The sequence below is a fragment of the Simochromis diagramma genome, unplaced genomic scaffold (assembly GCF_900408965.1).
Source record: "Simochromis diagramma unplaced genomic scaffold, fSimDia1.1 OVJJ01000466.1, whole genome shotgun sequence".
Taxonomy (NCBI): Eukaryota; Metazoa; Chordata; class Actinopteri; order Cichliformes; family Cichlidae; genus Simochromis; species Simochromis diagramma.
In genome coordinates, this window is record NW_024387287.1 from 837,539 (window position 1) to 854,223 (window position 16,685).

General features: G+C 43.4%; 1 protein-coding gene across 4 annotated transcripts; it reads left to right on the plus strand.

Annotated features, from left to right (window-relative positions):
- Positions 1–86: 86 nt before the first annotated feature.
- Positions 87–13,638, plus strand: mthfr (methylenetetrahydrofolate reductase (NAD(P)H)). 4 transcript variants are annotated; one of them, XM_040003711.1, is made up of 12 exons: positions 93–1,565; positions 2,042–2,300; positions 3,157–3,395; positions 5,326–5,436; positions 5,510–5,703; positions 6,104–6,354; positions 10,243–10,377; positions 11,373–11,553; positions 11,901–12,083; positions 12,170–12,271; positions 12,356–12,475; positions 12,866–13,638. In XM_040003711.1, exons 2-12 carry the CDS (start codon positions 2,056–2,058, stop codon positions 13,079–13,081), a joined length of 1,977 nt encoding a protein of 658 aa, XP_039859645.1. In that variant the 5' UTR covers positions 93–1,565; positions 2,042–2,055; the 3' UTR covers positions 13,082–13,638. The 4 variants fall into 4 exon arrangements, with proteins under 4 accessions (XP_039859648.1, XP_039859645.1, XP_039859646.1 ...); XM_040003712.1 differs by lacking the exon at positions 93–1,565 and adding an exon at positions 1,572–1,902; XM_040003713.1 differs by lacking the exon at positions 93–1,565 and adding an exon at positions 1,572–1,851.
- The last annotated feature ends 3,047 nt before the right edge of the window (positions 13,639–16,685 follow it).

Genomic DNA, 16,685 nt, shown 5'->3' on the forward strand with positions numbered 1-16,685 from the left:
TTCCCGTAGAAAATTAGAAAGTGACAGTTCCTCTTAAAGTGCCAACCTCGGATATTTGATGTCTCTGCTCTGTAACAGACAGTACACAGAACTGGCCATACTGAATATGAACGTTTTGCGACTGTCCGTCTGTGGTAGCCGTGTGATGGATTTGCGACAGATTTCAGAGTCGAACGGCACAGATTTAAACTAAACGCTGCAGCTTCATAGGCTCACTTTAAAAGTGTCTTGGTTGCCTGCTGTGGCTCTCCTACGGGCTGTCATGTGACTCTAATCTATAATGGCGTCATCTGCTGTTACTAACACAACAGCGGGAGCCTCTTTAGAAACTCCCGCTCGGGTTTAAGAAGACACGCAGCGTCAGTCTTACGACAGAGAGGCGCAGACACGGATATTATTCGGGAGAAGAATATTACAATGAAACACACCAGGGCGATTTATAAGATTATTAACGGCAGAACTTGGAAAAAAAGCACACACACATTTGTTTGTTTGTATGTGTCCGATTAAGCGCCACTTTAGCTGTCGGGTGGCTGCTGCTGCACCGTGGACAGCAGTACCAGCAACAACCAGGCCTGATAGGCTGAGCCCATCAGCCATGGAGAGGTGCAGCAGGAGTGGCCGCAGTCCCAACGGCACTGTGGGGACGTTAACGTGGTAATAAAAGGAGATTCACTGATCCCAGTAAAGGGTCACATGCCGCCCGTGTTGTATTGGAGCCCAGCAGGAGGAAGTGTGTTTCGGGTTCTTGTGGCGTCTCTGCAGGAGGCCGCTTCACAATAACGCCTTTTCTCAGTACACAGCGATTATGAGCTTCTCCGTGTCTGAGCCTACATGCCACAGCTGATGATGTGACAGGACCATAAATAACACGTCCTACGTTTAAACACGTAGGACAGAGGGCTCAGGATAGGAAATGATTTTTGGTGTGCTTCCACACAGCCCACGGTCAGGTGTCACACATTCTGGTTTATGCAGTGGGATCATTTGTAATAATGCACCTGTCCTCTGGGTAAATCCTCCACTCCACCCGTGTCTCACTCAGTCCTTAACAGACGGGCTGGTCCTTACTGATTCTTCCTCAGCCTCTTCTCCTTAGCTGCCAGTGGAGACAACGTTAGAGATGCAAGGCTGAGATTGTTTGGACACGTGCAGAGAGGATACGTGACAGCTGCCAGGCAGGAGGGACAGAGGAAGACCTCTGAAAGTTTGGATGTAATGAAGGAGGACATGTGGAGAGTTTGTGCGTCCGAGGAGGAGGATGGGATCAACCGAAAGGAGGCAGCAGAATCTGGAAAGATCAACATAAAGCTGATAATTACACGAAAGACCAAATCGTGTAGCAGAATTCTGATTCAGAAGAGCGCTTTGTGTTGCAGACCATTTGGAGAATGAGCACTAAGAACAGAAGGGGGCAGTATTGCAACTGTAAAGGATGCAAACTGTTGGAAAACTCCAAAGAGGAAGCAGTTTAGCGTAAAGTTCGCTGCAGCTGTAGCAGTGCTTATTTTTGTGGCTGTGGACGAATGGGAGCTCAGGGGCATAAAAGCAGCAGGACCGAGGAGGTGGTATAAACTATCTGCACATTGCACCAGTGTAAATCAGTCCAGCACGATGGCGTTAGGCGCACTTGGTTGACTCGATGTGTTTACGTTTACGATGTTTACGATTCTGCGTTTATGTGTGAATGCAGCCTGAGCACGTGCTGAGCCCGGACAGCTAGCTTAAGCAGCGCGTGCGCGCAAGAGCTATAACGAGCCGCTCACGTCGCTGTTAGGCAACCGACGTTATCACAGCCGTCGGTCACCATTCAGTCAGGCCATAATTAACCCGTGATGTAAAGGGTCAGAGGTAGGATATAGCGTGTGTGTGTGAGTGAGTGCCGTGCTGCCTGCTATAGTGGTAAGTCCGAAACAGCTGTTATATCCGGGATGTGGAAAAGTTTCGTGGAGAACATTTAGCTAAAGTTGTGCTTTAACACGTTTTCTCATGCAGGCAACATTAAATCTGAACACACCGCCGTATCTGTTCTTCTTCCCAGTGTAAGTTACAGTCATGGTGAACCAGGTTCAGCAAGGGGATGGCACCTGCCAGTGCAAGAGCGACTCCAGCGGGGCCAGCAACAGTGGCGGGGACAGCTCCAAGGAGAGCTCCCGGTGCTCCACGCCGGTGCTGGATGCTTACCGGTCGGACAGATTGCGGGACAAGATGCGCAGAAGGATGGAGTCCGGAGACCGCTGGTTCTCGTTGGAGTTCTTCCCTCCACGCACAGCCAGTGGGGCTGTTAACCTCATATCACGGTATGTGAACTTAAACGGGACGCATCAAGAATGAGACGTCCCTGTCAGAGCCTGGGTTAACAGCGACCGCTGGTGGGGCTGTTGGTGGGTGCAGATGGGAACTGAAGAGGGACAAGGAAAGGCAGGAGTGTGATAGTAGGGCTATGTATAGCAACAGGAGAGATGATAGTGTGTGTGTGGGGGGGGGGGGGGATCCAGTAGAAGTGACAGAGTCTGGCAGTAAAATATCCCAAAACGTCATGATGGCGTTCTGTCCTACTTTGTTTTTGTTTTTTTAAACTCATGTTTTGGTCCACAGGCAGCATCCACTACCTCAGGATGTTTATTCTAATGCTTATAAAATTGACCGATTTCACGATTGGGACCTTTTCACGCCTTCTTTAACTTAATCACAAAAATCCTTTTTATGAGCAAAATCAACAGAAGGTTGCAATTTGACAGCTGTTCTGTTATGAAGTATGTGATCTCTCTGATATGTATTCAGGGAACTCTAAGACACAAAATACAGTGTTCTTCACTGTCTGGAGCACATCCAGTTCTTGGTAGAATAATAAACCCAACACGCAGACCAACACAGACTAATGAACAATCCACCAAAAAAGTACAAACATTGATATGAATTTTCCACAGCAGACGTCCTCAAATGTGTGACAATAAAAGCTTCATGAAACATAAAACTGTACACACTATGATCTTATCTGCAAAACTGAAAACCCCTGATTGAGCCCATCTGGGAAAACGTGTCCCGGTTTGGCTCCCAGCCCTCAAGTCCAGATTGTAGTTGTTATGTATGTGTTCATCTTTACTACCTCACTCCCACCCCTGGTTTGAGTGTGCCTTTGTGTTTTTTCTACAGGTTTGACCGTATGGGCTCTGGTGGGCCCCTGTTCATCGACATTACCTGGCACCCAGCAGGCGACCCGGGTTCAGACAAGGAAACTTCATCCATGATGATTGCTAGCACAGCTGTCAACTATTGTGGCCTGGAGAGCATCCTCCACCTAACCTGCTGCAATCAAAGCAAAGAGAAAATCACTGGCTACTTGGCAAAAGCAAAGCACCTGGGCCTGAAGAATATCATGGCACTAAGAGGAGGTAATGCTGATGGTAGCCATACCAGCACTCTTCTGTTTAACATTTACGCTCCAACAGATAAACCGGAGAGCAGCTTGGGATTAGTATGAGCCAGGGATCAAACCATCAACCTTTCAGTCATTAGATGATCCGCTGTACTTCCTGGGCTGCAGCAGCTCAGCAGCCATAAAGGTTGATGGGGCATTGTCATCCTGTGAATGCAATAACTCGAGAACAAGAGGATGTGGGATTTAGAGAGGCGTACCCACTGAAGGGTAGCACTGGCTGTCAAGTATTTTTATCATGTCTTCACACAGCAGCACGCCAACAACACTCGTACTCGTAAATTAAATGCATCATTAATGGAATCATCCATTTTTCTGTACAGCCTGTGATGTACTAAATCTCTCAGGATGTACCATTTATTTAAAAGAAAAAAAAAACTCCTAATAAACTGCAAATGTAAAACCTGATGGAGACATCCTGCTGCAGCGTTTGTGCTCTGAAATATTCCAGATCACATTCAGCTTCTGAGACGAGAATTAGAAACACAATGTCAGACCTACTTTTACCTTTACTTTGGTCTTACTGCAAGCAAGAAAAATATTGGAAAATCAACAAGCAGCATGATTTCGAATGGCTTAAAAAATGTAGTAAAGACAAATGTCAGGTGACGTGAAGTTGCTCTGTGTAACAGTGGACTGTGTTCTCCACACTGCCGTGGGTTACAGTGGACTCTCCAAACACTGATTCTGTTCATCTGGACGTTTTCAGTGGGAGAAACGTTTCGTCACTCATCCAGGTGACTTCTTTAGTCTCAGCTGACTGCAGGTTTCCCCAATCTTATAAACAGTACATTTGCATAATGACTAAAACCAGCCCACTGAAGGAACAATGGGCTGTGAGGTCAGTCCCTTAATCATTATTATGCAAATTCTCATGACCATTGATCAACAGCCACTGATCAGTGGTCATGAGTACCATTCACAGAGAGTTGGGGAATGGCTGCAATCACAGCATTGTAAGATGGTGACAGATGTACCCTTAGGCCCCCTCCTCCATTCAGAGATGGTCTTTCCCTTTTCACGTAAATGGCCTCCTTGACTCCGCCCTCAAACCAGCGTTCCTCCCTGTCCAAGATGTGTTCATCCTCATCATTGAAAGAGTGTCCACTGGCCTGTAGGTGTAAATAGACTGCAGAGTCCTGGCCTGATGGTTGCTGATCAATGGTCATGAGAATTTGCATAATTATGATTAAGGAACTGACCTCCCAGCCCATTGTTCCTTCATTGGTGCTAGTTTCAGTTCAGGCAAATGATCATTATGTTTATAAGGTTGGAAACCTGCAGTCAGCTGAGACTGAAGAAGTCACCTGGATGAGTGACGACACGTTTCTCCCACTGAAAACGTCCAGATGAACAGAATCAACTTTTGGGATTTCTTTACCTGGATGACTGAACATCCATCAAGACGTTACAATGGACTGTTAACACAGCGCCGCATGCACGAGCAGTGCTCTGCAGAGGCGGACAGTTTATGTCCTGTTTGTAATGTTCTGTGACACTTTGTTAAAATCATCGGTCACAACCATAAAAGCACTTAAATGCTGCGTTAGCAGGCATGCTACATGCAGCGAGTGATGTCACACGCTACATCTGAATCAGCTGATGGCTGAATGTCAATAATCTCATCGCTGACGGACGAGTTTTTCTTTGGCAATTAAAATCGATGCATTCCCACTGCTAATGCTTCCCAATCTGTGGAGACGTTCCTTCACCGTAACACGCCCTCGATTCAGCTGCACTTTCCCCGATTCATACAAACTAATGGATCTCCCTCTTTGTTTTAATCGGCACTCAAAGCTCATCTAGTTTGTTGTACAAGGATGCGACCTGTCTCATCCAGCTGTGCATGTTTTTAAACCTTAGGCGTGTGCCAAATATCTTCACAGACCCAGTAGGAGAAGATTGGGAGGAAGAGGAGGATGGTTTCAACTATGCCATCGACCTTGTCAAACATATCCGCTCAGAGTTTGATGACTACTTTGACATCTGCGTCGCTGGTATGTTCTCACCGTCGAGGTCAGCAGGATGTAGTTTGAGTGGATTGTCGCTAATTTAAATGTGTGTGTCCAGGCTACCCCACAGGCCACCCTGAAGCAGAGAGCTATGAAGCTGATCTCAGGCACCTGAAGGAGAAAGTGGATGCTGGAGCAGACTTTGTCATCACCCAGCTGTTCTTCAGGCCCGACACTTTCCTCAAGTTCCTGGATGATTGCAGAGCCATTGGCATCACATGTCCCATCTTACCAGGAATCTTCCCCATTCAGGTAACTAAGTTCTTCTAGGAACAGGAATCCTCTTATCTTTATCTTCAAATCAATTTTCTCCTCTTTGAAGTGATAGTGTTGTGTTCTGTTACCCTTTACACTCCCTGTGATTGTGCTTTCCTCTTTCGTCATCTGAACCATGGAGCAGTCAAAGGGGTAGCTGGTTGCAGTGATACTAAAGAGTGTTAAATGTACTCGTCATGGTCCAGATTTCCCTTTTGCCTTCCACACAGGGAACGACGACTCGATGGAGCTAATGTTTCAGACAGACACTGTAGCATTAGCAGTCTCACAGTGACAGCAGTGCGTCCTGACCACACGTAAAGCTGCTGGATAACAGTACGTTCTGTTAGAGCTGCACAGGAGTGGATCTCAACTTTCGTGTGTTCATGTTGTTCAGGGTTACCAGTCTCTGCGTCAGCTTGTCAAGCTCTCCAAGCTTGAGGTCCCAGAGGAGATCACCCAAGTCATCGAGCCTATCAAAGACAACGATGCTGCTATCCGTAATTATGGGATACAGCAAGCAGTGGAGATGTGCCGTGTGCTGCTGGACAGTGGCAAGGTGCCAGGTGTCCACTTTTACACGCTGAACCGTGAAGTTGCGACCATGGAGGTGCTTCGACAGCTGGGCCTGTGGATAGAAGACCCCAGGTCAGTGAATCAAACACCAGTGCTTTGAGCAAAAGTGAGATTCAGTCGAGTTTAATAAGAAAATGTAGTTTCGTCAACCATCTCCACACAATATTAACCCCGATTCTAAGTTAGAAATATGAACATGCTGCCAAAAACCCCAGAAAAAATAAATGAAAGCATACACAAGGTTGGAGCCGCATGTAGACGGAGCTGGGCATTGCTTCAGGAATGGAACTAATAAACTGTGCGGGCCTTTCAGAGTCGTACTTTGCCTTGAGTGTATCATTACACTGCAGCTCCATCTGAATCTGCACAGGTGCAGTTTCCACGTAAATGAGTTGCGAAGCAGCTCAAAATTCTCTTTTTGTGCTTCAAAGTCACCAAAGCGCCGGGTGTGCGCAGTGCGCTCAGTTTATCAGCAAAGTCCACTGACTTGGTTCAACATTACTTGGCAACAGGGAAAGTGAGGCAGGTTGCACTGGTGCATTTGTGACAGCTTCACTTGAAATGCCTTCACCGCATCATACATGTCCATGAACTGACAGATTTCCTTGCTGAGCTCAAAAACTCTATTGAGAACTTTTCCCCAACTCAGCCAACGGACCTCTGTATGATAGGGAATGTCAGCAAACTCTGAATCTATTTCCCACATAAAAGACTGAAATTGACGGTGATTTAAACTTTTAGCTCAGATAAAATTTACGGTTTGCGTTACGGTGATCATTACATGCTCCATTTTTAGGACTTTACCACACAGCCTTTCCTGGTGTGTGATGCAGTATGCTGTTAACTCACCGGTACAGTTCTCCTGCATCTTTACTCGCATCCTGCCGACAACACCGGTGCTCCATCTGTTGTTTGTCCCGGGGCAGTTTCATGTCGGTTACACTTTGACATACGTTTCTGCTCAGGCTCACATTTGCCAAAATCTGCGTTTTGTCTGGACACATGACGTCGCACAGCTTCATCATGCAGCTCTTCAGAGTCGTAAATGGCCGGGCTGATTTGGCTATCTCCTCTGCTACAATAAAACTTGCTTTCACAACAGCTTCACTTTGTGATTTTGCTCTGCTGAAATGTTAGATTCTTCTTTAGCTCTTCTACCTTCTGTAGTTTCTGCATTTAGGTTTTTCAGCTAATCCTGATGTTTTTTTTTTTGTCATAGTACAGTCTTAAATTAAATTACTTAATTACAGCATATTAGCTCCACTAATAAGACACACGGGGTTACCAGCAATGTCTGTAAACATATATTCAGCCTCCCACCGGTGCTGAAAGGCTCTGCTTTCAGAATCAACTTTTCGCTTTGCCATTGTGAGCGGCTAGCTTTGCAATAACAGAAGTTTGACTTGATTGACGCGGGAATGTTCCCGGGTAGCCTAGCAAGGAGGCTGCAGCGCTGCATTATGGGATCTGTAGTTTCTGTGTTATTAGCACCTCATATAACCATGCATAACACTAATAATAAATCTGTATAAAATGATTTCGGCCTGGAGTTTGACACGTGCTTGTAAGGAGTCTGGAATGATGCTGCATTTACTACTTTAAAGACTGGAAATCAAACCCTGACCATGTGGGTATAATGAGAGGATATGGCGATAGACTCCCCAAAGCACATTACTATCTTGCCTTTTCAACTCGCAGCCATACTTCACCTCTGTCAGACAGATCCTCGTCTATGCGATATGACACGTTTGGGCCTGTAATATAAGAAATAAATAATAATAATATACTAAAGTTAATTTTGTATCCTGAGAGTTTCCCAAATCGAGTTAGTGTGTTGAGAATTGCCGAGACGGGGTTTGCACCGTGTAATCTGTTTAAAGTGATGATTTATGTGAGAGGCCTCCAGTCACGTAAAATGATGATTATGGCATGCTGGGTTCCCCAGTGTTCACCAATTCAATTCAGTTTTATTTATATAGCACCAAATCACAGCAACAGTTGCCTCAAGGCGCTTTATATTGTAAGGTAGACCCTACAATAACACATAAAGAGAAAAACCCAACAATCATATGACCCCCTATGAGCAAGCACTTTGGCGACAGTGGGAAGGAAAAACTCCCTTTTAACAGGAAGAAACCTCTGGCAGAACCAGGCTCAGGGAGGGGCGGCCATCTGCTGTGATTGGTTGGGGTGAGAGAAGGAAGACAGGATAAAGACATGCTGTGGAAGAGAGACGGAGATTAATAACAGATATGATTCAGTGCAGAGAGGTCTATTAACACATAGTGAGTGAGAAAGGTGATGGGAAAGAAAAAAACTCAATGCATCATGGAAATCCCCGGCAGCCTACGTCTATTGCAGCATAGCTAAGGGCTGGACCAGGTGACCCTGAATCCTCCCTATCTATATGCTTTAGCAAAAAGGAAAGTTTTAAGCCTAATCTTGAAAGTAGAGATAGTGTCTGTCTCCCGAATCCAAACTGGAAGCTGGTTCCACAGAAGAGGGGCCTGAAAACTGAAGGCTCTCCCTCCCATTCTACTTTTAAATACTCTAGGAACAACAAGTAGGCCTGCAGAGCGAGAGCGAAGTGCTCTAATAGGGTGATATGGTACTACAAGGTCATTAAGATAAGATGGGGCCTGATTATTTAAGACCTTGTGTGTGAGGAGCAGGATTTTGAATTCTGGGTTTAACAGGGAGCCAATGAAGGGAAGCCAAAACAGGAGAAATCTGCTCTCTCTTTCCAGTCCCTGTCAGGACTCTTGCTGCAGCATTCTGGATTAACTGAAGGCTTTCAGGGAGTTTTTAGGACTTCCTGATAATAATGAATTACAGTAGTCCAGCCTGGAAGTAATAAATGCATGAACTAGTTTTTCAGCGTCACTCTGAGACAGGATATTTCTAATTTTAGAGATGTTGCACAAATGGAAGAAAGCAGTCTTACATATGTGTTTATTATGTGCATTGAAGGACATGTCCTGGTCAAAAATGATTCCAAGGTTCCTCACAGCGTTACTGGAGGCCAAGGTAATGCCATCCAGAGTAAGAATCTGGTTAGATACCATATTTCTAAGATTTTCAGAGCCAAGTACAATAACCTCAGTTTTATCTGAATTAAGAAGCAGAAAGTTAGCGGCCATCCAGGTCTTTATGTCTTTAAGACATTTCTGCAGTTTAACTAATTGGTGTGTGTTATCTGGCTTCATGGATAGATAGAGCTGGGTGTCATCAGCATAGCAGTGAAAATGTCTGCTATGTCTTCTAATGATGCTGCCTAAGGGAAGCATGTATAATGTAAACAGAATTGGTCCTAGCACTGAACCCTGTGGAACACCATAATTAACCTCAGTGTGTGAAGAGGACTCTCCATTTACATGAACAAATCGGAGTCTATTAGATAGATATGATACAAACCACTGCAGCGCAGTACCTGTAATACCTTCCAGCATGTTCTAATCGCTCTAATAGGATATTATACCAGTCATCTTGGGTGGAATTTGATTCCACAGCGAGATTTGCTCAAGTTGCAGATCTGCCGATGGTTGTATTGACTGTTCAGGAGCTCACTGATGCCTTTTTCAAAGTCTGGGAGGAGATTCCCATAAACATTACTGCCTCACACCAACTTTCGTGACACATGTTGACATGCTAACACTGTCATGTGACATGTGTTGAATCAAACTGTAAGTTCTAACTTCAATTTAGGTGTAATTTTGAATCTGCTTAAAAGGTTGATTATTACATCTCCACTGACAATTTTATTATCATTACATTACAGTGTTACATGAGTAAAGTATTTCAGCTTGAATGCTTCGTTCATCAAGAACTCATGTGTGATCAAAGTAGTGACCAAAGTATTTTCTTCATTTCACTGAGCAGTGTCTTTTGTAGAGCAGGCCTTTATTTCTTTTCCTGCCCTGAGAGAGTGCTGTAGAGGCTGACGGTGTGTTTCTGTGCCAGGCGGCCTCTTCCCTGGGCAGTGAGCGCCCATCCCAAACGGAAGGTAGAAGATGTTCGACCCATCTTCTGGGCTTCCAGGCCCAAGAGCTACATCTACAGAACCCAGGACTGGGACGACTTCCCCAATGGCAGATGGTAGGTTTCATTTATCACGATGTCCTCATTGTTACATTTCAGACATTAAATGAGGGCTGTTCTGGTTGAATGCCTCAATTTATGCAAATTATTGCACAAGTGTATATAAGAATTTGCATAAGAGTTGTGAGTCGTGCTGTTGTCCACAGGGATCATCCTTCATCTCCAGCCTTTGACTCTGTTAAGTGCATACTGGAGTTACATTAACAGCTGTTCTATGTGATAAGTTTTCTAATGTGTGTTCTTGTAGCTGCAGTTTTTCTTTTTCGGTAATAAACGGGCAAACACACTGATGTCCTCATGACCATTGTATTCACTGTGTGTTAACAAGAAAACTGCCATCACTCTGAGCTGAGTGGACCCTGGCAGACGTGGGAAGTATGATGCAGGTTTTAGGCTCGCTGTTGCTCAAAAGCTCACCATCAGGAGACCCTGCTGCTTGCTTGTTTGTGCATTTCTCCTTTAACCTCCTAAGACACAAACGCTTTCATAGCATGCATTTTTAATTTCTCTTTGATATTTGGGCTGATTGGGACCTGATGAATGTAAAAACAAAGAGTTAACTTTTTTTTTTTTTTTTTTTTTTTAAACCTGATTTTGTTTCTAAGAAATGAGATCCACATATGAGGATACTTGTTTAAAATTTCAATAGAACAGAGGCAGTATAATGTCCTCGTAAGTGGATATCAGGCCCTTGTAGAGCAAAATTTTGTATTTTGGTCTAGACAACCGAAAATGTGATGCCTACATATGTGGACGCCAGGTCCTAGGAGGTTAAATATCTGACTCATTTGTTCTTAAAAAAAAAAAAAAAAAAAGTTCTTCAGATGGACTGGTTGTTTCCTACTCTGCTCGAGCGCTCACATTGACACTATGAAATGTGTACACGCGTTAAATTGTATTATTATTGTTTCTTGTTTTTTAATCTAATCACTTTCTGGAACCTCGTTCAGCTTTTATTGAACTTTAGCTCAGAGTCTTGTTTTCGTCCTCAGGGGAAATTCCTCGTCTCCAGCTTTTGGGGAGTTGAATGACTATTACCTGTTCTACCTGAAGAGCAAATCATCTAAAGATGCACTGCTGCAAATGTGGGGTGAAGAGCTACAAAATGAAGAGAGCGTCTTCGAAGTCTTTACCTGCTACATTACAGCTCAGCCAAATCGCTGCGGACACAAGGTATCCAGGATGAACCACGGAGCTCGGTCACTCGTAGCTTTCCCAGCCTGTGGCACCACAGATTTCCTATATCTGTCCTTGGTTTAAGTATACCAAGCTGTTGTCTACTGTATGTTCCAGCTAAATTAGATAAGTCAAGTGTGAAAACTAACCTTGTGGTTGGCTGGTGTGCCATTGTTACTCTGTTTCAATGAATCCTGTCCTGAGTGCACTGGAAACACTGACACTCACTCTGAGAACAGGTTTTTGTTTTTAACCATACCCCACGTAGCCACTCGTTCTTCCACAGCAAGTCTTCTGTATATAGCAGCAGTAACAGCAGGCTAAGGCTTTCTCTTCTGCTATAGGTGATGTGTTTGCCTTGGAATGACGAGCCTCTGGCCCCAGAGACCAACCTTCTGAAGGATGAACTGGAGAAAGTGAACAGGCGAGGAGTCCTCACCATCAATTCTCAGCCCAACATCAATGGCAAACCCTCCACAGACCCCATTGTGGGCTGGGGACCTCCAGGGGGCTATGTCTTCCAGAAGGTACAAACACTAACAGTATTTTCAGTACCTTCAGATGGGATACTCAGAGTCTGCTATTGTTAATATGGATGTTATTCAACCGACAGGCCTATCTGGAGTTTTTCACCTCCAGTGAAAATGTGACCGCTCTTCTTAAAGTACTGAAGAAGTACGAGCCCCGTGTGAATTATCACATTGTTAATGTGAATGTAAGTTTGTTCACAAAGCATCAGTCACTCCATGGTTTTGTGTGTGTGTGTAAACATTGGTCATGGTGAACATTTTGCATGCAGGGCCATAACCTGACCAACGCCCCTGAAATGCAACCAAATGCTGTGACTTGGGGGATCTTCGCCGGAAGGGAGATTGTTCAGCCGACTGTAGTGGACCCAGTTAGTTTCATGTACTGGAAGGTGAGACACTGTCTTCTTTCTGTCCACAGTTTGGGGAATGTTAAACCTTGTGTCGTGTTTTTAAATGACTGAAATATTCAAGGTTTAAAAGGGTAATAATAAAGTATGACTGCGTTTAATGGTAGAGTAGGAGGCGGAGCTCTGGAACCAGCTCCAAGCGGTCGCAGCAGATGGCCCCGCCCCTCCTTGCTGCTGGTACTGCTGGAGGTTTCTTCCTGTTAAAAGGGAGTTTTTCCTTCCCACTGTCACTAGCTGCTCGCTCATACGGGCTTATCTGATTGTTCGTTTTCTCTGTATTTTTGTATAATCTTTAACTTTAAAGACAGAGTGCAGTGTGACGTAAAAGCTCTGGCATGTTGTGTTGACCCAGATGTTCTCATATCTTCTCAGGATGAGGCGTTTGCCTTGTGGATTGAGCAGTGGGGCAAACTCTATGAAGACGAGTCTCCTTCTCGGATGATAATTAAATATATCCATGACAATTACTTCCTCGTCAATTTGGTGGACAATGACTTCCCTCTGGAGAACTGCCTGTGGCAAGTCATCGATGACATGTTTGAGCTGCTCGATGCTCCTCCAGAGCTTCACAGTGAAGAAACTGTCTGAATAAAGTCTTTTTTTTTTTTTTTTTTTTTTAAGAAAGAAAAGAAAACACTAAGAACAGTTGAGTTTTTTAAAAAAATGCCATTAACGTTACAGAGTATGAATATCAAACTGTAAAGATGTTTTTATTGATATTTTCAAACCTTTGAGTGAATAGGAAACAATGATCAATGAAATTGTGCGGTCATGTTGGCTCCTGATGAGTAATGTCACTGTCAGGCAGATTAACCTGTTTTGTTTTTACGTATGTGGAGCTGATCATTTGTTCAAAGGGAAACTTGTGCTAAACAACAAAACCTCCAAACGATGACCTCAGAACATGAATTGTGAACATTTCACTTTTACTCTTACAAAGAGTTCAGATGGCCTACATGTAAGAATGAGCATTAATGATGTGTTATTATAGGTGAGAACCTAGTGTAGTGATCAAATATATGTAAGATGTGTGCAAATCTTACACCTTATGATGAACTTGATGTCATGACAAGAGTCACACTTAAAGCACCTGCTGCCTTATGTACATGATTAATAATACTTATTAAATACTTTTCCTTCACTAACGTAACTTGTCCAGTAACTGTGTGGGTGGGAGGTATGGAGCTGGGCATCGACGCTGGTCTGTAGTGACAAGTGGCTTTATTAGGTGCTAGTGCTAACGTCAAGTTCAAAGTCCAGGTCGTACAGTACATGACACTCCAGCAGCCAAGTGGCATGTGGGGATTTTCCACATATTGAGTAATTCAGCGCGTAAATGTACATGTCACAGCTTATTGACCAGATCACCTACATCATGTTGAGCCAAGCAGAAGACACGTGTAAAGTATAGTTTGTATTTGTGCAAAAAATATTAGTAATGGAAGAAGCAATCAAAGTTTAAAATTTCTATCATTTTGCAAAATGTATTTTCCAGTGAGTTTTTTTTATTTAAAAGTCCAGTTTAAGTTAGTTTTCTGGGTTCTTGTATCTGTATAAGCTTTTATGGCATGTTAGAATGGGTGTCAGAATAATCAGCACTAGCTTGCAGTGTAGTTTCTAAATCTACGTTCCATTTTTAGTGATTACTCAAAATCTATTGCAAATATAAATGTTGACTGGTCAGTAACATACAGGCAGTGGCGGTCCTAGCCTCTTTGGCGCCCCGGGCGAACACTCCCTCTGGCGTCCCCCCCCCACACACACACACACACAACTTATTAAGGATTGTACATTAACATAAAACTGTTGTCGGAACCATACTGTATTTCACCAGAGAAACATACACATATGAAGAGAGACAGATATGCATGGTATGCAAACGGCTACCAAACAGCCATCATAATTCGTCATACAATGAGAACAGGACAAATCAACAATTAACAATGACTAATTAATATTAAAATCTGTAACACAAGGTATTTTTTTGGAGTTTAGTCTGTAACTGTTGCTATTTTTACCAATTCTTGGAGCAACTGTAACCCACAGAATTTCCTTAGGGATTAATAAAGTATTCTGACTGATTGTTTCAGGATGAGCTGCCATAATCCAATGACACATCTGCTTACCTGTATCTTTCGCTCGTTTCTCCTCCTTTTCTATTTTTTCTAAACTGAGCACGATGGCTTTGAACTTTTCCTGTCCATCTTCCATTGGTTTTAATTTTGCACTCCATGAACAGCCATCCCCCAACCCGAGGATCGCCACAACATAACAGACCTACACCTTAGTTCACAGATTCACTTTGTCTAAGGTTTATTTCTGGGATTTCACACAACCCAGGATTCAAATCGTGAATACATAATGGGCTTAGATTTACATCATTATGAATGAAATGTGCTCTATTTGAAAGCAGCCCCCCCCCTCCCCTTTCGACGGGTTGTGTGTGAGACTTTAAATCATCAAACTGTAAATTATAAATTTTAAATTGTTATTGATCCCTTTACCCCGAGTCCTAAAGTGTATATTTATTTTCTTACTCTTCTTATATTTATTGTTTTCTTGCTGTGGTATCGCAAGAAATAAGTGGTTATATAAATATATGAGTATACATAATAGTTATTATTCATAGATACCTACATCCTAAGTTCCTGTTATTCTTCTGAAAGAAACAGAATGAATGTGTTGTTACAATGGTAATGCCAGGAGAGGCAGTATTAGTTCTGTGTTACATTAATGTGTAAGGAAGTGGAAGAAGTGTGTGTCCTGTAGGAGGCAGTAGAAAATGGATGCTCATGTTCTGTACATGCCCTGAAAGTAAGGTTCAGTAAACCAGTGCAACGATACTCCGGTGTAAGGCTCAGTTATTGTATTTTTATTTTTTGAAGATGCAACACTTGCACTGCTGTAACTGGAGCCTCGTCATCTCGTCTCTCTATATACTGGACTGTATGTAGCGGAGATGACAATAAAGTTTACTTTGACTTCTTCAGCAGCGAGCAGGCGCACCGAGCAAATTATAAGTCTGTATCATGATGTCTGGTGTTTTCGTGTTTGTTGTTTTGTTTTTATTTTGTTTACTTTGCGAGTTGGTTATTAGATGCTGCTCCAGCCAGTTAGAGAATCCCCCGCCGCCCCGCCCTCTCCACCCTGTGCCGCAAGCAGCAGGCGCACCTCGCAAACGGAGGGCGCCCTTACTGCCAGCAAATGGGTGATAGAAAACCGATTGGTGCCTGTACCATTCCCAATATGTGCTGGCTGACGTCGGGGCAGCATGAGTACGAGCATTTTTTAATTTATTTTTGTTGCCGATGCCCGTGATGCCGCCCCCCACCACGATGCCGCTCCGGGCAACCGCCCGTGTCGCCCGTATCAAAAACCGCTACTGCATACAGGTGACCAGTGTTGGTCAAGTTACTTGAAAAAAGTAATCAGTAACTAATTACTGATTACTTCCCCAAAAAAGTAATCCCGTTACTTTACTGATTACTTAATTTTCAAAAGTAATTAATTACTTAGTTACTTAGTTACTTTTTAAAAACACGATTTACAACCTGAATAGGTGATAAAGCGATAGATCTTTCAGCCCAATTCTACTTTTTCTGCATAATCCATCATACAAAATGTAATCAAATGGAAAAGTCTCTTTTTTTAACTTGTTTTATCAGTTTTAATCTTTTAACTTTATGCATCAAGTAAAAATTAAACTATAAGCAACATTCTTTGACTTGAATAAATTAGTTTAACATTTAAACCTATTTTCTACACATTCCAGCACATAAAATAAAATATTTTTTGTGTTTACACTCAGTCTTTCAAATAGATGCAAGTAAAACACAGCAGAAAATAAATAAAGTCAAAGACTCAGCGGTCCTGTTGCTCTATTTTCACCTGTAAAGCAGGACTGCGGTAGGCGGAGGTTTACCCTGGTGCAGGTGTGCCGCGGTCAATGGAAGAATCCGCGAGTTTCTCTGTGAATTTCCCATTACGTCATAGCGCACTCGGCGCTTGCTCGGAAGTTTAGGGTTTTTTTTCGCTGTAAAAAGAAGTTTTCTTCCCACGCACAATGGACGCTAATGTTTTTGTCACTTTTTATGGAATCAAACTCAAAGTAAGGTCAGTACTTCCACGCTTTAAACGCTGCACGCTCATACTCTCTCCCGCACTCGATATGTGATCCATTGTTGATCTGCAC

Bases quoted from the DNA above. Each gene is read 5' to 3' on its own strand.
- mthfr (XM_040003711.1), top strand. From the start codon at position 2,056: ATGGTGAACCAGGTTCAGCAAGGGGATGGCACCTGCCAGTGCAAGAGC. The intron at 3,396-5,325 runs GTAATGCTGATG...ATATCTTCACAG, and splicing joins TATCATGGCACTAAGAGGAG to ACCCAGTAGGAGAAGATTGG. The intron at 6,355-10,242 runs GTCAGTGAATCA...TTTCTGTGCCAG, and splicing joins CTGTGGATAGAAGACCCCAG to GCGGCCTCTTCCCTGGGCAG.